We start from the raw sequence: 24,295 nt of genomic DNA, 5'->3' as shown, positions 1-24,295 counted from the left end.
AGAAGAGCTTTTAAGAAGGAATTTCCTTCCAATGCAGAATATCTACACACCGCTTTTCAGTACAATTTGTGCTGCCATTTTCAATTTCTATTGCAGTCTCCATGGAAGGGCCTTCTCCCACAAGTTGGACTGTCATTCTAAATGGAAACACACTTGGGAGGATTTTTCAGGGCAGCTCAGTTTGTGCCCCCTAATTGCACCCTGCTTGCAGCTGCAGACTCGCTATTCCCAGTGGAACTGTGAGAAATGCCAGGTTAATGCAGGAATGAACCCAGCCATAGCAGAGTAATTCCCTCAATGCCCAGTAGAGTCATCTGCCAAGCAGCAGAGCATGAGATGTTATATCTTCCTTAAAATACATTAAAAAGCCTCTGGGTTTTCATGACACCTACCTCTAACAATAGTTTCACCAACTGATCCGAGGCCTCTGGGCACTCTGACACAGAAGGCCCTGACCTGTCACAAGCCTTTCACCACTGTATGTCCTCACACAATGAGCTCTGTCTATATAACTCTAAGTTACAGAGAGGCATCATCTTTTATCACTGTTTACAGCCTGTGATAGGGGTTTCTATTCCTGTTAAACATTTCCCCTGATACTAAAATATTTAGCCTACCTTCAGCATGCTCTCTCCTGGTTTCATAAGGCTTGCTTTCTATTCCTTCTCTTCCAACTCCTCTGCATTTCCTAATTACTTTTTCCATAGTCATTATTTCTCCTTTTAAGCTTTGCCCATAATTAAGGGTGAACACTATTCTCAACAGTGTTTTAAATGCAGACTTCTACAGAGGCAATTTATTTTCCACTATTGCATCCCACTTCCCTTGTATGCTAACATTTTCTTTGGCTTTTTGACTATACCCTGAGCAACTATTTTTGGTAGCTCCCTAGAAGGATTCTAAAAGGGCTAATTTTAAAATGCATACCCGTGTAACTAGTTCAAATCAGCTTTGCCAACCACCACTGTATTTCTCCAAGATTACACCCACCTAGTTACTCACCTAGTCTTTCCAAAATCTATAGGAAATACAGCAAAGTTTCAAAAGATGAAAGAACAAAAACTTTCCCTTCAATTATCTGTTGGTTTTGTTTATTTAACGCCCCTCATTTATTTACACGATAGCCTCAAGAGGTGTGCTTGCAGTAGAGGAGGGTGTGCAGTACCAACACCACGTACCAAACCTCTGTAAGCAACTGTAAACAAGGCAGTCTGGCACAATCTCTCCAAATACCAAATTGACTAAGTCTACCTGGTGATTGGATTAACACTACAGCATTTTGTTGCAGATTGCAGCATCGTCTCTCCCACCCCTCCTACCTTTTGCAAACATTTGAACTGATGATGAAGGGACTGACACCTGAGGCCAACTAAGCACCAAAGACAAAATTAATACTCCTTTTTAGCCGACTTGGTGACTCTGCTCCCACTTTGCATTCCTTCGGGGAGCTGGATGTGCAGGTTACAGCTTGAACCAGGCCATCCTTCCAGTGGGGCCTGCATCCCTCTGCTCTTCCCAGGACCTAGGACAGCCACCACCACTAGGGCTTCCCCACCTAACGCCACCATACACATGCTGGTGGGGGAGGGAACTTGATGGGAAGACAAGGGGAAGCCTCAACTCACTGCAACATGGAGACTGAGCAAAACTGCACATCTCTAATCTGCTGTTTAAGAAAGCAGTGAGCTCAGTCTTTAGGCCTCACTCCTCTCCAGAACTCACTCTAGAGGCCTCACGTAGCATCTGACTCTGAGATTAGCCACGCTTATTTTCAATTTGTCCAGCAAATGAGCAAGATGTGAACAAGACGCCTTTCTGCCTGCTTCCACAGCTTCCTCATACTTCATCCTTTGAGTCCCCCAGAAACTGGGACAAGCCCCAGCAGTGGCAGCGCCAACGACCCCACTGCTCCCAGAGGCCACCACCTGCCCCAGACAGCACCCAACCTTTGAATGCGGCCAGTTGTTAGCAAGTGATGTAGCATTGAAAGACATCCATCTCAGGTTGCACTTTGCGTTTCACACAGCAAAAAGATGATCTTTGTCCCCAGAGCACCTCATTGTTTGTGCTCTGCTGCCCTTACATGCAACAGAAGCATTTTCCATTCCTTTCGTGAAGAGCCCTACCTCTCTCCTACCCCAGAAGGGTTGCTAACACCTCAAACCAGCCTCTCAAGAGAAGTCAGCTTAGCACTAAAAGGAAAAACACACACCCCAATGGGAAAAAATTCCCCAGGTAATTCACTTCATGCAAAGTAAAAGTCTCTTAATAAAAGCTTTATTTATTTATTTTTATGTAGACAAGGGACCAAACAAACAAAACCAACACAGAATAGTGATTCGGTCAGCAGCAATAACATACTAGCAAATAATAGTATTCTAACATAAACCCTTGGGTCTACAAAGCTCCAAAGAGCAACTTGCAGTGTATGTGTAAGTTGCTTCTTGCCCGTGCTTAAGCATACACAGCTACCTGAAAGGATTATGCTCCTTTTATGTTTTCACTTCCATCCTCTTGGTTTCAGATTTCTAAATTACACTGAGCAACAAAGAGTAGAAACTAAGTGCCAACTATGACAGTTCATTTCTCTCTTGCCACTGTCTTTTTTCAAAGACAACCAGCTGAGCAGGAAGACAATTGCCAGCCCCTCCACAGAAGCCCTTCGGGTGCTCCACAGAGCTAGCTGGTGATGTAGGCATCAGGCACTTCTCTCAAACCCAGCAAGAATGGGATTACAGTTAATCACATTAGCCTATAACTTTTTTTTCCCTCTAAAAGCAGGATTACAGCCAGAGATAGAGAACTTCCCACATTCCTGCATGCCAGCTGCATTCTTCCCGACTTCATTTGATTAACAGCTAATAGAATTACAATCCACAGACCTGGGTTTTAGGGGATTATGCCAGAGGGGTTGCTGAAGGCGCTCGCTTGGCTGTAATTCCCAGCTTTGCACTACTGGAGAGGGACAGAGAGACCTTAAAATGACATTGAGAAGTACACTGGAGGGAGCCCCAGCCTAAAGAAGTGGCCCTATGTATTTTCTTATCTACCATATTTCCTGACAACGCTGGGCTAGAGCACGCGTGCCTGATTTAAAGTTCTTGCCTTCAGAAGATGTAGGAGAATGGTTGAAAAACACGTTTTTGTAGGAAGGGAGGGAAGATGGGAGGAAAATATATTCTGCAAATATTCTGAAATTGCTCATTTCAGAACAATTCAGAAAGCTCTGATGTATGTGATGATTTAAGCAACAATATTCATTGGAGTTAGCTTTAAGATCAGTATTTCTAATTTCTGAACACCCACCTATCTGAATTGAAAGGTATACTCCATCCTTAGAAGCACCAAATACACTGCGCAGGTTTCAATCTACAGCTCTTTAAACTTCTGAAGGAAAACTTTTTTTAAAAGTTTGAACTAAAATTCAATGAGGAAGTCCTTGGAAAGAAATGGAGGGGGGGGGAGGGGGAGAAGACAATTTCCTTTTTCAATCAAGACACCTACAAATAAGCGCAGCATAGAGAAACAAAAACCTAGTTTGAACTGTGTCGTAGATTCAGCTTTAGCACAAAAATCCAACGTTCACACCTGAAACAAAGATATTTAAAATAGATTTGGGTAAAACAAACAAACAAAAAACACCCTGTAAAATTCTGTTTCAAAAAAAAAAAAAAAAAAAGCACCAGAAACCACACATACTCATAAGCAGTAATTTAAGGAACTCAGTTGTACTGCACAGACTTCTGCAAAGCATCAAATACTGCTGAACAAATAAACAAAAACCTAAGACCTGCACTCTAAATGCCAGGGAGCTTGCACAGAAGTTGAGCCAGGGTATTAATGGGGTCTGAGGGCAAGGGGTGCACTAAACCCCTTGCACATCTCCTAAAACCAACAGAGATGCAAGGAAAAGTGCACCCTTGAGCACTTGCATGCTGCTCAGCAAGCCTGGCACGTGCAGGCAGCTGGGATGTGACAGATTGAACACGGTGGCTCTCGTCTTGCAACAATTTGCAAACTGCACTCACGGGACAGGGCTTGGCTCCTGGTGACAGCCCTGGAGCCTGCAGCCATGTCAGGAACATGCTTCCCAAACAGATACTGCAGGAAGTCTTGCTTCTCTCTATCGGACTCACAGCTTCTCATTTTCTTCTCCTCATGACCAACCAAAAAGGAAAAAAGTCCACAACCAAGGGGAAAAAAAACACAACAACAAACCTCCCTCAAAAGGGCGGGGTGGTGGTGGTGGTGGGGGGGGGGGCGGGTTAAATAATGATAACCATCATCATTTCATTCGTTATCATTGCCACTTTGGGAAACTCACTGATCTCTCAAACTGCATCCTCCAAAACCTAACAAAAAGCCTCCCTACTCAGAGCAGCAATACCCACACCGTTTTCTCAGCCTTCCAAGTGCCGGGCAGCTTGCAGCACAAGGGATCCTATTTCACCCCAGAGAAGGTGTATCAAGTGTTTCACAGCTGGGTAAAGGCTGAAGCTGCCATTTCTGGAAGACCCGACAGATCCCAGCCAGCAGCACGTCTGTCTACACAGTGACCTGCTATAGCTGAGGGCACTGAGACCTCAGGAGAACACAGGGGTAACATTTCTTCCCCTTAGACTATTCCACAAAACAGAGCAGTGTCCCAGACAGGAGTTGGAGATGTGTCCTGCATCCTGCTGCAGACTTCACCAGGGACCATACCATTAGTTCTGCTTGGTAGAAATTTTGTGACATTACAGCCATGCACTGTGCACCATCTGTTTCTAAGGAGGCCTCTGACATGTACCTAAAGACAGACAAACAACACTTAGTCTCAATGAATCAATGTTGGCAAAAATAAATAAATAAATAAAAGAGCTTGCTTGGCTGGAATTGGATTTCTTGCACCTTTCTGCAGGAAGCTCGGAGAGCAGAAATTATAACGGGCCATAAAGGACAGAACAAACTGGGAAATTCGGAAAGGCTCATGGGAGGAGCAAGATTTAAAAGAGACCTCATCTCTGTCAGTACCTTTGTGTAAAGGAGCAGAGGCACAGGCAGGACAGTGTAAAAGTAGCCTAGCTGCAGGACCAGCAGTTTAATAGAAGAATTTAACTGGAAAGACTTTGTAAACAGAGCTATGACTACAAGAGGATCCTTAGACAACCTTGGAGACCTCTAATGCGAGTCCAGGACACTGCCATAAGATTTCTGAAGCAGTGGTATTCAGGACTTCAGAACATGGTCCATAAAACCACTGTGGACTAACACACAAATAGCAGTTTGCTCTTCTACTTCAAAGCACACAGATGCTGCCCCCTCTCCAAACTAATTGCTTACGATGCAAAAACAGAGCAGCAAAAGATGCAATCAAAGCTCAGCCTGTTTCTTCTCGTATTAGAAGAGAATCCCACATGGAAAGCATACACAAATGTATGTTTCCCACTCCTTCCCCAACCCTCTCTCCCTGAAAAGCAAGGCCCATCTACCTGCACCAGCTCATATCAGTGTGCTATCACAACCACAAGCCACACTGAAGACAGAGCCTGAATGGCATCAGAAACAGTCAGCCAGGATTAAACATCCTATGGTAGCAGTTCAAAAATAAATTGTGGGTAAGGGAAAAAAAAAAAAAAAAGATTGACAGCGATTATCCACCTCAGCCACAGTGACCATCAGGACCTGGGGTCTGCTTCCATGAGAAGAAAGTGTGCGGAGCCAACAGGATCTGACAGCATTCCTCCTCCAGCACAGGAGACGCCCAGTGAAGTTAATAACAACCTGACACTATCAGGAGTGAACCGATGGGACATCCTCATCCTGATCTCTCTGCACCAGGGGAGAAAGAGGTTAGTGCAACTGCTGCTTCCCCATGGAGGACCAGGCCCATTCGCTCCCTGCCTGTCTCAGAGATGGCAACCATATGGGAGGAGCACCACCACAGCCATCAAGACTGTGAGGTGTTAATGCGACCTTTGGTATTAAAGGAAAGAAAGATGAAGAAATTAAATGAAGCTGAACACAAGTCGTAGTAACAGATGATCAAATATGGATCCCATAAGAGGAGAACACTGCTTCATGCCAGAGAGGCATGCCTGCCACAGCAAAACTGATTGATAACCCTTTTATGTTTTATTTTTTATTTGTGGTGTGTGTGTGTGGGGGGAGGGTTGTTTGTTTTGAATCAGCATGAGTGTGGAGCAGTACACAGGGTCCATATTTTGGTTTTCCCCAGCTACACCTTGCCAACACCTACCCTCCTGCTCAGAGCCTCTCTCCAACCTCCTGCATTCACCAGCGTCGCCTGCCCCCTCCAACCATCAGCGTGTTTGGCAGGATACAACAGACATGTGCTGCTGGAGGGGGAACCATGCAAGAAGGCCATGGGTGAAACCAGCAACACCACTGCCATGGACATGCTGGCCTCCCTCTTGCATTCTTCAAGCTCTTTAACTCCTATGCAGTAAAAATCCCACCCCATGCCTGTTGGGTTTGGATTGCAGGGGTTGGACACAAGCTGGGACTTCTCCATTATCTCCAACAGTTTTGTAGGCTGAATACTTGAAACCAAAACCCTTTCTGCTCCACCTAATGAGGGGGCAGGGAAAACTCTGGAGACAGTGCCACTTACTGCATATAGCCATCCCAAAACTAAACCCTACTTGGTGAATGTAACTGGCCAAATGGGAACCAAGTCTTACACATCATCTTCCTCCTCCTGCTTCACTGGGAGGAAAAAAGGTCCTTAGAGAGTTAAGAGATAACAAAAAGCACAGTTAACGCTGAGTTGCCCAGCACAATGTCTTGCATTTTAGAGCAGCAAGTTCAATCACGAGCCATATTCAGGATTCAGCTCAACAAAGAACTGACCAACCTGTCCTTAAACCCACAAACCATATTTCTTCCTCATGTAATACACGGGCCCTGTCACAGGGATGAGCTGTGCTTTGCAGCTCTGCTTCCCTTCAAGGTTAACGCGAGCATGTTTCATTTGATCACACTCACGGGCTGGAAGAGGTTCACCCTCAGGGGCACAGCCCTGTCAGGTTTCCTTATAGCATGTACCTTCCTGAACAACGCAGCTGTATCAGACAGAAAAGAGCCAAGCCAGAGCACTCACAGATCACTAACAGAGCCTGGTGAAATTGGGCAAACCAAAACTGCCCGGGAAGACACAGATGCCCTCCCATTTTGGGAGCTGGGACCAAGCTCAAGCAAGCTCCTCAGACAGCAGCGGTCCTCAGCCCCTGGGGCCAACAGCACGAGACACAGCACAGAGGGATGGATTTCCTACTTGTCTCTTTAGGAATCATGTGCATGCAATTTAGACAACATTAAAAACACCAGAGCACATGATTTACCCTTTCCCCCTGCCCTCCCTCCCAACTAGTTCGAAGAAACCAGAGACCACATAGGAAAAGCCAAGCACAGAAAGGCAGGAAAAATTGTGTCGTCCAAGCACGCAACTTCAAACTCAGGACTCATTTTCCACATTCGTAACTCCCCCCACACTTGCCAGAGCTTATCCTCACTGCCTCAGTTTCTTCATCTGAAGCAGCAAGACGATTTGCACATGTATATTCTTCTCCGGGGCTGTTCTGAAGTTATTATTTGCAAGACACTTGGCAGATTAGAGCCATTACATAAATATTAAATGTTATGGTATCAGCTCTTACACAAGGAGAGGGATTTCTGAAGCTCTTACAACTACCATGAGGTTTCTGTAGGCTGATTCATACAGGCCCAGGCTTAATACACATTGCCAAACTCCTATTTAAAGTTAAGATTATATTATGCATAAAAGAATAATTCGTTCACAGGAAGAGTGTTCAGGCCTCTTTAGGTACACATATGGGATTTGAATTTTTAGCTCATCCATCAGGTCCCTATTCAGTCCTGTCTTCTGAACTACAGAAAAAAATAAGGAACATGATTTTATCCAGATATAGGGGGGAAAGTAAACAGTATTTTTAAAAGTTTAAAAAGGAAAGTAATTCATTATTTCTGTGTATTCAACCTGAGGAAAAAGGCAAAGAGAACAAGACAAAAAAGGTATTCCTCTTTCCGGGCACACTATCCCCCTGAAATCTGTACCAAGCAGAACACACACAAGAAACCTGTTTACAGGCAGGGGATGAGTCATGCTCCCAGCTGACGGTTCGAAAGACTGGCTCCCAGAAAGGAGAACATAACTTGCAATTCACAGGAGCCAAATGCTGCTATTAGCAGGCGATGGGCATCAGGATAAGGGATCGGGAGCTGCAAGTCCTCCGCTATCCGCTGCCCAACTCCGGACAAGCAGTTTCTGTGCCTTGGTTTATCCCACCTCACAGACATGGGGAGCTTTCACCTACCTCAGAGGGTTACTGCAAGGCTCAGCATTTGTATAAACAGCTCAGTCTAGACAGAAGGTGGAAGGTACTTCAGGGGGAAAACTACTTCTTTGTTATTTTAACCCTGAAAATCAACAAGTTTGGGCTTGATTGTGCCAACCTAAAATTTCTGACGACTGAAAGTGGATGGAAATGATTTTATTAAAAATCCTTCACTCAATCCCTGAGTACATTCATTTCTTATAAGCTAAGTAACACAGCGTGAGAAAATATGATGCAACATCAGCCTTACCAAAGAACCAGTACTTGGAGTGGAAAAAAAATAATCCATAAGCTTCCCTTCTCCCTCCCACCCTTTGCCTTTTTCATTTTAAGCTTAAATTATTGCTGTCACAACGTGCCTCTGGAATAACACTGTCGAAGGACACGGTGGTCATACTTCACCTACAACTCCACATCCATTACGGGCCAGCAGTCACCACACCACAGAGCAGATGTAATTGCTACTGCAGGCCTGCAGAGCAGAGAAACCACAGCATTGCAAGCCTTCTGAAATGTAACGTTATGGAAAAAAGAGCCTGGACTTTGTGGCTCATCAAACTAAAGGCACCGCTGGGATACTAAATTGATTTTATAAAGCCAAGATGCATACATACCACAAAGGCCTAGTTTCTAGCTACCTATTATGACTTGGAACTGCACAGATATCTAGAGTGGCATTTAGAAATTAAAAAAAGCAAAACAAGCCCTTGCATAAAGTCACAGACAACATATGAGCCTGTTTCCACATTTCCCTTAAATATCCTATTAAGTGCATTTAATGGTACCTTTTGATACTAGTCTCCAAAGAGATGATAGGAAGGTAAGAGTAGGGAGAAGAGAAGAAAGCATGTGATACTGGAAAATCTAGCTATGATCCCACCCCCAGGACTCGTTATTTAGAAAAGCAATTGCAGCACTAAATTATGGACCACCAGAAACGCACATCCACATTCAATACAAGTGGAAAATGACTCAAGCTTTGTTTTTCTATCACAAAATGTTATTCAGTTGCAGTTTCTCTGCAACTTCACCAGAATAAGGCTATTTCTTCGTCAATTGCAAACTCAGGATCAGATTTGTGTAAGTGCTATCTGTAGCCCAGGTAATTCAGCCAGGAGAGGAAGGCTCTGCTCCACCCTACTGATGCTCTGTGTTCAAAGCAGGAACAGGACAGATAGAGAAAAAGGTGAAAAAATGATGTTATGGGCAAAGTTCAGGCAGGCAAACACTACCCAAGCCGTTCAATGCTACGTCCTCCAGCTCTGCTGCTGCCTCTACTGGGCCGGCTACATTTGGAGTTTAGCACTGGGGCTGATGGCAGCTTAGCAGAAACCACGGGAAAGAGGTCACAGCACGCTAAAGCCAAGCAGAGAGAGGAACTACTGAAGTTTTCCTCCTGGTAACAGGGCAATCCAAGCAGATGCTCAGAAAGCAGCTCGAGGTGCAGATCAGAGGAGGCCTTCAGCCTTGGAGCACAGATGCTTTGGAGGACAGGGAGGCAACGAGCAAACGCAGTGTCAGGCAGGACTCCCCCCACAGAAATAAATCACTGAACTCTTCAGAGAGCAGCAAATCTCCTTACCCCTCTGGATTAAAGGCAGACTTAAAGGAATGTTTGTTAACAGACTGCTCACTCCCTGGGTCATTCCCAACGCATGTTAGCTAACCACATTCAGCAGAGTTATGTCAGGGATGTCCTTGGTTTAAAAAATAAATACATAAATAAAAAGTGTTTCTAAACAAATTGATACCTCTAAGGACAATCAAAAAGCTGACTAGACGTGGGACAACTCATTTCATTTCTATGGGGTTTGTTGACTGCCTGCAGTATCTTTTTGAAACATCTACTTGCCTTTTGCTATTCTGTAGACCAAGAATTGAAATTCAGGGTCTCAGGTCTTCCACGGGAGTAACAGGACAGATGTTTTGGGAGGCAATTTTCAGTCTGCTCACTACGGAAAGCTGATTCCCTATGGGATTCCCACTGAAATTTCAGGAAGCAATGATATTTTATGCCAGCATTGACTATGTTTTTGAAGATTTCATTTGCCTGCCTACATGCTTTGCATAATAATTATCACACTGAAAGAGGGGAAGCTAATAATAAAAATTAAATGCTAATTTACATTTCACTGCATAACACCACAGAGATAACTTATTTTTTAAATTACCTACTTAAAATATATGACATGGATGAGCAATATTGCAAAAATATCTATTACAAAAAAAGCTCAGTATGAGCAAAGATAGAAAAAGGGAAGGACCAGTGCTTGTTCCAGGGGGACAAGTCTGATGAACAGGCATGTACCACAGATGCTAAGGAGAAGAAAAAAAGAATAGGGTGGGCTTCTTTGTCACTGTCTAAGGTGGTAAGAAATCCCTGTCCTCAGGAACCAAAGAAACAAGAGAAAGTCCCTGAAAATATATATATATATTTAGTGGACTTGGACTGCTTTAGTCCAGCACAGGAACCAGCTCTAACCCCAAAACACATTCTCCAGCTTGGATGAAAAAGACATGAGGGAGCTCCAGTATCATCAGCACACCGACACGCTTTTACAACTAAAGAACATGAACACAGCAAACGCCGTCCCGAGCCAAGGCATCCAGGTGATCTGTTCTCCGAGCCAAAATTTCCTCCCAAAGACAGGAAGACATGCACTGGCCACAGAGCATAAATCCAGCAACTCCATCCCTGCTGTGCACAGCCCATGACACCAGTAAAGACTCAATAAAGGCAGCACAAAGTCATTCCAGGGCTAAATCTCCATCTTCCAAGCCTACTGCAAACCTCTCTTTAACTTCAAGGAATAAAAAAAACTCAGAGCCCGGAGCTATCACTGCCAACAAACTAGTAAAACACGAATTAAACTGCTGCCCTTTGCATGTCACCAGCTGCTGGTGAGGACGCCAAGCCTGCCCCTGACATTCTTGTAAGTGCTCATTTGTACTGCACCGAGAGGCAAGCACTGCTCTGGTAGTTTCCTTAATACAGATTCTAACACAATGCTAAGTAATGGTATAAAAGTACTTCCTCCCCTGCATCCCCCTCTGAGCAAACAAACTTAAGAATATGTATAACAGTAATTTGACCTTCCTGTTTCTTTTTTTCCTTTATTTTCTCCATATAATTCAAATGCATTCCAAAAGGAAAACAGGTATTTTCAATATATACCACCAAGTGAATCTTGCAATTATCTTCAGACAGCCTGGTAACAGCTTGAGGGGGGGAGTGCTGGGAAAAAAAAAAAAAAGTCAAATTTGGCAAAACCCAATTTTGTCCTTATTTCCTTCTTTTTCTTTGTGCATTATGTCTGTTGCATTGCTTCATCTTTGGATGACAACATAATTTTGGTAGCACTGTTTTCTTCTTAGCTACAGTGCAGTGAGCATTTTGACATCTTCTGGTTACAACCAAGCCCCATTTTGGAAGTGCAGAGGGATGTTTCTGGGAGCAGCCTGGTGGCACTTCCATAAGCTCTTCTCTTCCCTTAAGGCAGCAGTACCCCCCTTGAGCTCTGCCCCATGCGAGTCAGTTACTGCAGCCAGGACTGCACTGGGAGGGGATGAGATAAAAAAAAGAAAAACAAACAGAGCAAAAGGCTAATCTCTTTTCACAGAGATAACAGTAGGAACAACGAAGGACAGTAACTTTTTTATGCCTTCCAATTAACCAAACTGCTCAAAGCTCAAAAGAGGTATTTGAAAGTGAGCCTGGCACATCCTCCTTTCACTATCACCAGAGCTGGCTACCTTGTCTCCAAACACTCCCCCCCGAACTGCAGGTTTCAGCTACAGGGTCTCCCCTGGCCTTCCCCTTCCAGCATCCTCATTTTCCTTCCCCGGCAGTCCCGGGCAGAGGCTGCCGGTAGCGGTGGATGCGCAGACCTGGGAGCCGGAGAGCCTCCCTGCCGCTCCGTCACCAACCTGCAATTACAGCTGCTCGCTGAAAGCCACAGCACCTCACGTAAGCTAAAAATAGCAGCACTTACTTGCTTTGGTAAAGAACTGCTTTTTAAGGGACTATTATAGTAGCGGAACAATCAGAGCTTACTTTTAAACGTTTCAACTTATAGTTCCTAGGGAATTCGCTCAGCAGCATATTCAATTCCTTAATAATCTGAGGAGAACAATCCAATCTGAAATTCTTTAAAACTCCCTTCCTATTTCAGCATCCCCGATGATGCAGCAACTCATATCAACCTTTTAAATAAAGCTAGCAATTGCTCATTAGCAACACACAGCCTCCTCTGTAGTGTTTGCAGCAGCTTTGCTGGGAATTCACGGATGCCCAAAGAGACGGTATGGCAAAAGAGCTGGTAGCTTGGAAGAGCTCCTTTGGTGGGACTTCAGCAAGCTGCCAGGTAGGAGTGATGTGAACGGCACAGTCAGGACTTGGAGACGGCAGCCGGGAGACATCAAATACTCGGCCCTGCTCCCAGCATCACCAAAGCAGCAATGTGTGCTGGTACAGGAGTCAAGTGCAAGGACGTGCCTTGCCTCCGCAGCCGCTGCCCTTGCCAGCGGGACGAGGAGCTGCATCCAAACGAGCGCTGCCCTTCGCCTGCAGCCAGTGCTTGAGGTGCACCCACGTCGCTTGCGCTCAGGGCTACCACCGGTCCCAGCTGGGCACCCTCCGAAGCAAACAGCATGGCACTGATCACAGCAAGGGGCTGCTGGGGAAGCCCGCTTTTAGGATTATTTCCATCAGTTCAGAGCTCGCGTCCCTCATGTCTTCCCCCAAGCTGGGGGCACTTTGTGAAGAAGCAGCCGGCCACCCGAGTGACTTACATCTTGCCGGGTGCACACGGATTTGCCCCCAGACCCCATCCCAGCCCTTGTGGCGAGCGGGCAGCACCCACAGGAGCCGAGCTCCCTGCCCACAGCCCCTCCGCTCCCCAGCCCCGGCAGGGCTCCGGCCTCACCCCCTCCTCCTTGGGGGGCACCAACGCCTTTAGGGGGGGACAGGGCACCGCGGATGCCCCCCCACTGCCCCCAAACCGGCTCCCCTTGCCCTCGGGCCCCGTGCAGGCCTGCAGGGGGGGAGGAGAGGGGGTGCCGAGGGCAGGGCAGGGCGGAGCAGGGCGCTGCCGGCCGCCCCCCACCTGCCCGCCGGCGCCGTACTCACTCGGCGTAGCCCGTGGTCCAGGGCAGGCGGCGGGTGTCCTTGCTGAGGATGAGGATGGGCCGGGCGATGTGGTCGGCGGAGCACTCCACCTCGTCCGGGGACAGCCCCAGGAACTCGGGTCTGCCGTAGGGGAAGCGCAAGGGCAGCTCGGAGCCGCCGCCGCCGCCGCCTCCCCCGCCGTGCTCGCCGCCCGCGCTGCCAGCCATGATGCCGCCCATGAAATTGGCCACGGCGGACTTGACCCGGGTGAGCATAGTACCCCGGGAGCCCCCCCCCGCCACGGGGGAGCCCCCGCCGCAACCCCGCACCGGGGAGGGGGGGCTCCGGGCCGAGCCGCGCCGCGGAGCCGAGCCGCGCCGAGCCGCGCCGAGCCGAGCCGGGTGCCGCAGGCTCAGGGGCGGCGGGGCGGCGGGCTCATGGCAGCGGCAGGTTTCCCCCTCCCGGCTGGACTCAGCCCGGTGGCGGCGGCTGCTGAGTCATGTGATGGCGAGGCTGGGTTCGCCACGGCGCTTCCTGCTCCTCCTGCGGCACCGCCGGAGCTCCCGGCCGGCCCCCGGCCCCCGGCAGGTGCGCGGCGGGCGGGGCCGGGCCGAGCGGGGCCGCCCACGCCGGGGCCGCCCCCGGGCACAGCCACCTGGGGGCCGCGGGGCCCCGCTCCCCGCCACTAACCCCGAGGGGTCGCTCCGGGCCCCGGGAGCCGCGGTGGGTGCAGCGGGAGGATGCCGGGGCCGAGGGGCGAGCCCGGGTGCCCGCAGGGTGGGGGACGGGGAAGTTTTGTCTGCTGGCCCGCAGCCAAGGCGGTGGAGGGGGCACAGGGCTGGGGGTGCCGGGCTGTAAGTCACCAGGAGGCAGCGACCCGTGGGGCGGAATCCAGTTAATCGGCACAATTCCCACCCCAGGTTAAACACTGAAGCAGGTATACACCCGGATTTCGGAGGAAGTGGTTATTTTTCACATCTCTTATTCAACCTGGATTGGTAGAGATATTTTGGGGAACAGTAAACCTCTCCTAGGTTTATCAACTACTTGATATTAATAACTAACCGCTTGATAACAACGTAAGGACACCTTGTAACTCTGCCATTCATGCATTTCTGTTTGTTTTGCTTTGTTTCCTGGTTATGTTGCAGAGGTCATAACTTTAAAGAAAATAAAAAAGAAAAAAAAAAAAGAAAAAAGAGAGAGAGAAATAAAAAGATTGTTAAATAAATATATATATATATATTTTATTTTTTTTTTCCAGGGGTCCTTTGAGTGCTGTAACAGGCAGCAGTTCATCCAATCCACACGTGACAGAGGAAGGCAAGTCTGAGGTGACCAGGGCTGACCCCAAACCCCTGGTTACTCTATTCAGTGGTCCGTACGGTATTTGATTTGCCCAGTTCAGTTCACTGCTGGCCCCATCCACCTGAGGATAATCCCTCTCCTCTCCTTTTTCAGCTAGATGGTCAATGTTCTTCCTCGAGCAGCAATCCAGTGCCACTTGCCTCACTACTGCCATAACAGCCTGCTGTCTGAGGAAGACAGGAGTGAGAAGAGGGACATGAGCAGAACTTGACATGTATCCTGAAGAGGCTCATTTTTTCTGTGTAAAAGTAGAGCTCCTCACAGGTTATCACATACACTCTTGGAGAGGCTGTGCCAGCTGACTGAATTTTGCAGTATATCTGACACACGGCTTCAAAAAATACCATTGACAAGAACTCAGAGAGGATGAGTGTTTGTCCTCCTGCCCCACTTGTGGTCACCATTCTGCACAAAACGTGAGGGAGAAATGTAAGAGAGTATGTATAGACTTGTTAGAATTTAAATGATCGTCTCTGCAAGATGAGAAGGAAAAGCTCAGATCAGACATATGGGGAGACAGCTTAACAGCTCGCCATTCAGAACAAATCTGTGCGCTATTTGAAATTCTGGGGTTGTTTGCCTCTGACACAAGAACGCTATGCAGATAAAACAGCTATGATGTGACCTTTCCATAATGAAATGTATAGAGATGCTTTGATTTCAGTTCTCTTTGAGGAAAGAGGATCGTGTTGTTCACTTCTGAGTCAAAGGTGAAGCCCCACTTCTCACAGGAAGTCAGACCTGGCAGATCGGAGCAAGTTCTTCAAATCGCTCAGCCTGCAGTCCATCAGGTCCAAGCCAGACATCTTTGGTGGTGGGCAGACCTTGAAATGGCTGGGCATTCACTTCACATCAAATTTTCAGGCTAAATTCTCAATGTCACTATTTGAAAACTGACTCTCTCTTTCTGCTATCCCATGACTAATGCAAAGAAAAGATGACAGGTTTGATTTTTTTTTTTAATACAAACATATTTGTGAAATTGAGATAAATATAATTTTCTCTCTGAATGGCTAACCACGTCATGGAGCTAGAGACACATTCACACACAGCACTTTGAGGGATCTGCACTGTATTATGTCACCTTGCCATGCATTATAATCAACATTTGACAAATTCAACAGCATTTTACTCACGATGAAAAAAAAAATATTATGCAGAGAATGCTCAAGATCTTTACAGAATAATAGAATAATTCTGATTGGAAAGGGCTTCTAATGATCATGTGCTCCAACTTCTTTGTCAAAGAAGGGCCAACTTTAAAGTTATATCCCATTGTCCAGAATCTTGTCCAGTTGAATTTTCTGTGTAACCAAGGTTGCAGATACCACGGCTTTTCTGGGCACTTTTTAAAGAACTGTACTTTAAAAAATTGAAAAGTTTGCAGGATCCATGTGGCTCTGAGGACTTTGGCTCTGTCTTTTGGGTATATGGGATGCTTGAGCAGAGGGCATATTGTGTGGAGTGGTTGGACCAGTGAATGTGCTTTGAGTCAACATGTTTCCACATTTTCTGATTAAAATAAATGTCTGGGACAGGCCCTTCTTTGTTTCTATTACAGAATATGCAACTCCTGTCTCATAAAAGGCACCAGACTATGCAAGCCATTGGATATATTCGTGTTTCCTAAAGGATTATGGAATTTATTTTATAATTTATTAATTAATAAAAATATATATTTATTTCAGTGTGATTCTTGTACTTGCCTGTACATTGTTTATACCTCACCTTGCTTGCCTGTTTTAGTCTTTGTTTGCTGTGCTTTTTATACTCTGAGTGAAAGCAATGGGAAAACTCACAAGAACTCCCAAAGCAGTAGGTCTAATGTGGGGTGAAAGGAGCATTTCTGCTGGCATGAACTTCTGCACTGTTTTTAGTACTGAGTATGTACAGAATATCGACAGGTGTGAACTCTGTTACTGGCTTAATTCTGAGAGTATGTCAGAATAGGTATCTGGCATTATGGTGATGAAACTATCAGCAGGGTTAAAAAATAAATAAAGGAAGAATTGTTTGTTTTTCTCAGTTAATCCCCCAAAAGAAAAGCACTTGGAGCCTTATTGTTGCACATGACTCTGCTTAGGAAGATCACCACATCATGTGGTGATCAATGAACTTATTCTTACCTTTTCAGAAGTACAGTACAATCTTTAATAGGCATGAGGAAGCTCTTCATCTCTGAAGAAAGGCCCTTCAGAGGCACAGTGCCTGAAGCATCACAGAGATGTGGAGGGGAAAATGCCTCTTGTTAAGACATCAGTGCTACTCCCTGCAGTGCCCGATCTCCCCTGCATGCCCTTAGCTACCCCCAGTGTTTCTAGGCTTATCAGAGCTGACAAGATCAAAGCCACTGGTGCTCTTGCCAGTTTGCAAGCAAGAGCACCAAGTATATTAAAAAATAAACAGCAATACTCGCAGTGATGTATTTCCTCTGTTGTATCTGATTTCTACTTCATTCCTGAGTAAGTATTTATTTCATGCATGGTATTTCCTTACGAGAGATTTCCAAGGCTGAAGTTCAAAGAGAGCTTCTCCTGCAGAACATGGGCAGTGCCACGGTCCCAAGGCTTGGGGACCCAATCCTGTCTCCACAGAGCATGATTCGAGTGGTCTCATTGAAGGCTGCAGGCTACCCAAAGAGACCAAATAGATGATCCTTATGGGTCCCTACCAATTCAGGATATTCTATGAAATCCACAAAATGGCACCAGGGCCAAAACACCCAAATCTCTTATTCTGAAGCACAAACTTTAGGGCAAACTCTTCATTTTGCATCACTGCCCTAACCATGACATGACCAGAACCGCTGAGTACGGTTTGCCAGGCTGCAGCAGCTGTAGCCAGACTCACCAGTGTGGCTTGGGGGGTGAAAGGAATGAGAAAACATCCAAGGTTTCCTTTAGACTAGGGAGAAACTAGGGATAAAACTTGTATTCATGAGTTTCATGCTGACAAGCAACAGGGGCCAGGGGCCCTAACGCATAGAAATCATAGCCAGGCAGTGAGGACCTCTGTCACAGCTCTGCCCTTACTCAAAGATATGCTGAACAGTCGCATGGGGAAAACACTCAGGCCAGAAAAGTGGCTTCATGTTTCTTCTCACAATGGAGCACGAATAAATGCACAATTCTGAGCTGTGTGAAAGTAGCACTGGTTTAGGTACCCAGGCAGGAAAAAGGCCCTAAAGAGGGGTCTTAGGTGACAGGCAGTCACAGTAAAAGATGTCCCAAGGTCCTATACTGGCTTGCAATCTGCATAAATATAAATAAATACTTCAATGTAAGCTGCCCATAAGCCCACAAATTTTCGTATTTGCCAAAAACTACAGGATGACTTTTTCTGCAAGAATCTCTATGCAAGTATCCTGAAGAAATAACCATCTAATTTCACTACAAACATCATCAACAACATTTTGCTTCTACAACCTCTTCTTACTTCCCATTATCTGCTCCTTTTTAATGCCTGCAGCTCCATCTGCTAATAACGGGCTGTGCTGGGGATTAGCTTGTTTATGTGCTCCCGTTGGCAGCTTTACGTGGGGGAGGTGGAGCAAAATGATTATAACCTCCTTGTGCTCCTTTGCCCTGATCCCTGCAAAAGAACAGCTTGCCCAGACGATGCCATGAGATGCTTCACGGTGTCAGCTATAGCTGGTAAGGAGGTCTTGACTCATGCCCAAGTTAAGCATGGGTTAAACGCTCAGGGAAGTGTTTTGTGTTTGCAGAGTGGTGGGGAATGTTTGTGTAACCTGCCAGCTGCTTTCACTAGCTCCTTACCTGGGGTGTTTGAAGAGTAAACGGGATGGGCAGGGGCTGCCTAGATGCCTGTGGGGCAGGAGCAGGTGGCAGGGGCATGGGGTACAGGAGAGCCAACCCTCACCATCACACCCTGCTTTGGCTTTGCTTCATTTTCCTTGTTTGTTTGTTTGGTTGGTTTTGTTTGTTTGTTTTAATTTTATTTTCTTGACTTTTTTTTTTTTCTTTTAATACAAATTAAGTGAATGGTTCTGGCAAACCTTCAAGGTTTTAATGTCAGTCTGGGCACACAAAATCACAGGTAAAGCTCTTACGTGGCACTTGCTCTCAGGCAACATTGCCAAGGGAGGAAGTGGGATTTCTGAACAAGTTGTCAAAACCCTGAGCTCCTAGACTTGAGGCTGAAGGCTTACCAGATGTTTTGTGCTGTCAGAAATCACAGTCCTGGTTATTATGAATCATGGCAGAGAAAAAAATTACTCTACTTTTGCATTCAGTTCTTGGATTTCTGTTCATCTTCTGTAAGCAGGAGTATGGAAACTATTTTTCCCCATTTTTTTCCTCCTTTTTTTTTCTTTTTTTCTCTTTTTTCTTTTCTTTCCAGCACTGCTCTTGAGGTGCGTGTGGTCCTGCATGGTCAGCCTGGCTGCCTGGTTTCCCAAATATGTGGCATATGTGGCATTCTGATATTAATGTGTTATCATTCAGATTGCTATGGGTAATACCCAGAATCCTGTCAATACCTGAAGAAACAAGTGCAAACAAGGCAAAAACAAGCATTTAGAATTTCCTGACACTTCCAAAAGTCTTGCAAAGTTGTAAAAGTGTGTATATAAATATTTATTAAGTTGTGTTGGAGAAAAAAATGTGAAAGTTCAAGTCTTCAGAGCTCTCCAGTTTCAGCTGTGTAATAAGATGCTATAAATGTTGTCCTTTCTTCTGCAGCATCAAAGGTCCCTTGTTATAGGATCTGCTGCTTTGTCTGCAAAGACCTGTGTAGTGGGGGCTCTAATCCTTTTTTAAATTGTACAAGCACATTTCTATTTTTCCCCCCACCATTTTTTTTATAGCTTGACCATTCCCTTTTATTAATGCTGTTAACAAGATTGTTTAAATGGATTCTTTGTTGTCTTGTTTTATGTGTGGGGTGGGGTTTTTTTGGCTCGATTTGTACTTTTTTATTTCTTCCTTTTTTATTGACTAGAATCTATGGCTTTTGACAGTCTTTTGTAGAGGAGATTTAAAAATAATAATAGAAAATTATTTTTATTTTTCACGTCTTCCTATAATAGATTGTCCAAGGCACAGAAATTTCACCTGGGTTGCACTACGAGCATAATGCAATGTAAAGACTGCTCCAAAATCATACAAGCCATTACTTTCTCAGATGTCCTCAACAAAGAAAAAAGAAAAAAAAAAAAGAAAAAAAAAAGAAAAGAATAAACTGGAGGCCAAAAATCAGACTGAAAATGTTGTGCTGGGGAGAAGTCGGTCCAGCACCGGGCCAGCTAATTAGGGAAAAGTGCAAACAGGATTATGTGAACATCGCTGCTTCCGCAGCAGACACAGCAGCAGGAAAGGTCCCCAACAAACATGTAGCCACAACAATAGGCAATCTGCACGGCCTGCTGGTTGCTCCAGCTGAGCTACAAATCTAATTAACCTCTGACTTCTCTGGGTCATGGCCTTTCAACTACTGTGCGGAACAACCTAGGAAACGTGATAGAAAAGTTGCTTTATATCAGATTTCAGGCAATAAAGAAAGCCTCACAATCTCCCATTAAAGAGCTGACATAAATATGCTGACTTTCTGGAAATATCATTATTTGTGATGAACATCTGTGTTTACAATTTTTATTAATATAGGGTGTTTAAAAAAAAAAAAAAATCAACAGTTTCTATGGAGTTGTAGCCCCTTTGGAAAGTGACTCATGCACCTCAAATGTATTTAAGTAATGTAAGTAAATAATCAGCATGCCATAACCTACTGCAGGTCACTGCCAATTGTTCGTCAGCTTAGCCACTGACAATTATTTTCACCATGGTGCAGAGGGGTTCCCTTCATCCCGTGTCCAAAGCTTGCCACCAGCATAGGTAAAGCCCACTTCAGTCTCCCTGAAGGTGGAAGTAAAATAACCCTGCAGCTGCTCACTGCCTTCCCCCGCCAGGGATGGCATGGGGCTGACAGCAAAGGTAGCGGGGCAGCTTTGGGGGATGCTCAGCCCCCTCCCAGCACCTCCAGCCCTCAGACAACCTGTGCCAAAACCCAGGAGTCACTGGGCACTCACTTGTTCCCTGCACTTTGTACCTGCGCTTTGCAATCCCGAACCACAAAGGGGTTTCCTCCACAGATTTCAGGATAGCACAGGCTGAGATGTCTCCATATGCACTTGGACTTAGTGAGCCACAGGAATCCACAGCCCCATAAAAAGACTCATGGTTAAGAAAAATCTGGAAAAGTGCTGTCTGTATTTCCGCATTATTTACTATTAAAAGATTTAGGGGTGTGTGGGGAACAACACATGATAAATTGCAGGACAGAAATAAGCCTGATGTAGGAAGCCCCAGTACCTGAGCCCCTGTAGGCATCTGTGATAGATGCAGGTCTGATAATCAAGGTCAAAAAGTTCCTTGGCACGATAGCGAGGAGAGAAACCGCAGCTTGAGGGGAGACTGAAGAAAAGTGTTGACACCACAAAGGCAGCGACAATGCTCCATTAAACCTGATGAAGCCTGAAATCCAAAGCTGGTAGGAAAGGCTTGTATAAACTGCATAGGAAGCGCTTAAAAACGCTGATAAGTAGGTATCTTTCTGACCCTGTTGGCAGCTGCATTGATACACATTTACAGGGACAAAGTTCCTGTAGAGAAGTTTCTCAGGAGCATTTGATGTGCCAGTGCATTCAGGCAAAAATGGGCAAAAACCTCCCTGAAGCTCAAGCAAACACGGTTAAGGAAAACACCACAAGCACAGAACCTCTCCACTCCCTGCTTTGTTTTCACTTGCTCCTCATGGGGGATTTTGTGACAGGGGATTATATAGCTCCCATGTGCAATTATCTTTTTATTCTGGATGCCCTAAAGACATTCAGTGACTGTTTACATGCCTTTTTTTTTTTTTTTTTAACAAGGGATTGAAGCTGGTCTTTGGCTCTAAAGTATGCCCAGGCTGCCACCCCTCTTCAGAGCACATCGACATGCCCCAGCTTCCTCATGTGGTTCTTCTGGTCCTCCTCCCTGAGCACAAACTTGAAAACAACCAGAAATCCTCATCGGGACCGACACAGGGTATGGTGCCCCTGTAGGGTCTCCACCCTTTCTGAGAAAGGAATGAGGTGCTCAAGACCAGGTGAGAAGTGCTTGTGGGGATACCCCACAGGGAAAAATGGTTGAGATTTTTAGGATGGGGCAGTGAAGGGTTTGAAGTGAGGCAGGAATAAAAGAGGAGTCTGGGCGAGGTGGAAAAAGGCATCCAGGAAGTGTAATGATGTATTAATTCGGTGATATGGATTATGATAGTTGCAGATTGTCGTCATAGTAATTCCATTGTTAGTTCCATAATAATATTTCAGCAAAGACTCCAGTTCTTGATGAAAATAAAGTTTGGAAACTGTTGATTTAATGAATAACAAGAAATTTGGTAAATCACAGTAAAAGCTGTTGTCTGTAATTTTGTAGCCACATATTAAAAATTGCTATTGACACCTCACGGCAGGGAATTCGTAACATTTCAAGTTACCTTGATTTTGTTATTCTGCACAGCACAGCCATGGGAGCTCACGGAAACCCTGGAGGTAGAACTTGTTTCCAATTACTCCTGAAGTTGCCAAGGAAAGCAAACCTCACTTTTAGAAAGTTCTGCCCCTTGGCTTCTGCTGCAATGACCGTTCGGCTTCAGTAACATCTGTGTGTCCTCAGCAGCTCTGAGAAATAGCGCATTTCTGTCAGGTACCCAAAGAGGTGTTGAAGAGCTGGAGTTAAGTACTTGGTCTTGACAATCTGATGAAATGGGATTTTTCAAAAAAGTCCTAGTGGTTGTATTTCATCAAAAATAGGGGCAGCTACTGCTGCCTTGAATACTTGCCTTTTCCTGTTTGTATACTAACACACACGTCATCAGCTGTGTCTTGAAACACTGATTTGGAAAAATAAATTTAGTTTATTGTATTAACAAGGCTGCAAGGAAGCGTAAACCCAACTACATTTTATATGACAGTTTGCCAGAGTTGCTCACCCATATCTAATTACCAATGTGGCAACAAAGGTGAGATTAGGGCATAATCGTGTCTTCTGCTTGGTGACTTTCACTATAGCAAAGAGAGCAGTAAAGGAGTGTCATGGTGCATGTAGTTTTAGTTTTGATAGCTTGGGTAATATTAATGGTCACCATAAAATGAAATAACACAGGTGTCGGCATGACAGAGGTACTGGGGGAAAAATCCAACGTCCTTGATAATCTCCTCACAGCCTGTGCTGAAACACTGGCCACTGTGCTCCCCAGTGAAATCAGAGCACTCAGCTGGGGTCATCCTGATGAAAGCCTGCTGCCCAGATGCAAGCTAGCACCGGCCCTCTGTAACAGAGGACACCAGATCCCAGCAGCTGGTGCTCCTCAGGCTTGTAGACAGTTGTATTTTGTAGAAATACAACGTTCAACACATCCTTATATGAATCTTGTGTGTTCTTCCTCTTCGGTATCTTCCAAACAAGTTCTGTGTGTCTCTGCTTATCATTTCCAGCTGGTCATTAACAGGGTAGTTGCACATCTTGTATAATTTAAAGTGCATATCAACTCAGAATGCTTGTAATAAAATATAGATTAATTCCTTAACAACAACAACAAAATCTATGCAGAAAACTGTTGCCTTTACAGCAGAGTGGAACTTCATGTGAGAAGCTCCTTCAGGGCAGTAAAATGATCTTTTGATATTTTTTCATGTAAATCTCTGCAGACTTTTTTTTTTTCCTTTTCCTTTTGTAGAAAGAAAATAAAAATTTTAAAATAGCCAGAAGGCAAAATATTAACACATTTTACATTTGAACAAGTTCTTCTGATTCCTTTCATAAATACCATCAGTGCCAAAAGGGAATTCTGCACTTACATTCTGAAGCATCAGTGTGATCATATGATTCACACTAAAATTCAATCTGAATAGCAGCGTTTTATTGTGGTATTACAAAAAAAAAAAAAAAAAAAAAAAAAAAAAAAAAAAAAAAAAGCTGCCCCAAGGCTGGCAGCTTCTTCTTTGCAGTATGGAGAAAGAATTTTCTCTGTAGGACATGGTATAAAGCTGTATTATAAATGTGTTCAGGTACCTGCACACACAGTTGATGTAAGACACCTTATGCTTTTGTCAGAGGTGTGTGACACTGTAACAGGCACAGATTTAAGTGGGAGAAGCAAATTTCCATTCAGGACAGTATGACTGAGTCTATCCTGGTCTGAAAGAGCAATGTTTGTGTGCATGTATCCTGCCCGTGCCCTTCACCTACTCCTGTGCAGGGGGTGACAGGGCTGTGCCCAAGCAGTGCCCTCCTCCCTGCAAGTACCAAAACAATGCCATGCATGCAGAGCACATGGGCTGCAGCACTGAGCAATGCTCTGTTTTCCCTGGCAGACTTTATTCTCTGCTGTCCTGCAAGGTGCATGTGCTTGGGCCCTTCAATACCAAAGGCCACCTGCTTGCAAGCAACCAGACCAGTCCAGG

At 45.3% G+C, this 24,295-nt stretch overlaps 1 protein-coding gene and 2 long non-coding RNA genes across 4 annotated transcripts in view; 2 read left to right on the top strand and 1 right to left on the bottom strand.

The window, feature by feature from the left end:
• The window catches only part of PPM1H (protein phosphatase, Mg2+/Mn2+ dependent 1H), a 138,153-nt gene extending 124,146 nt beyond the window's left edge, over nucleotides 1-14,007 (bottom strand). For both annotated transcript variants that reach the window (XM_068669329.1, XM_068669328.1), the window contains exon 1: nucleotides 13,486-14,007. In XM_068669329.1, the coding sequence (XP_068525430.1) occupies nucleotides 13,486-13,739 (254 nt within the window). In that variant the 5' untranslated portion in view covers nucleotides 13,740-14,007. The remainder of the gene's footprint in view (nucleotides 1-13,485) is intronic.
• Nucleotides 14,008-14,073: 66 nt separating this feature from the next.
• LOC137849573 (uncharacterized) lies at nucleotides 14,074-16,525 on the top strand. The gene is made up of 3 exons (XR_011091956.1): nucleotides 14,074-14,191; nucleotides 14,729-14,791; nucleotides 14,930-16,525. It is a non-coding gene; the product is annotated as an uncharacterized lncRNA (long non-coding RNA).
• Nucleotides 16,526-18,405: 1,880 nt separating this feature from the next.
• Nucleotides 18,406-23,529, top strand: LOC137850297 (uncharacterized). Its single transcript, XR_011092446.1, has 3 exons — nucleotides 18,406-18,493; nucleotides 21,728-21,936; nucleotides 22,350-23,529. It is a non-coding gene; the product is annotated as an uncharacterized lncRNA (long non-coding RNA).
• Nucleotides 23,530-24,295: the final 766 nt, after the last annotated feature.

The sequence above is a fragment of the Anas acuta genome, chromosome 1 (genome assembly GCF_963932015.1).
Source record: "Anas acuta chromosome 1, bAnaAcu1.1, whole genome shotgun sequence".
Taxonomy (NCBI): domain Eukaryota; kingdom Metazoa; phylum Chordata; class Aves; order Anseriformes; family Anatidae; genus Anas; species Anas acuta.
The sequence above is the reverse complement of the archived record's forward strand: the minus strand, read 5'-3'. Positions and strand labels throughout refer to the sequence as shown.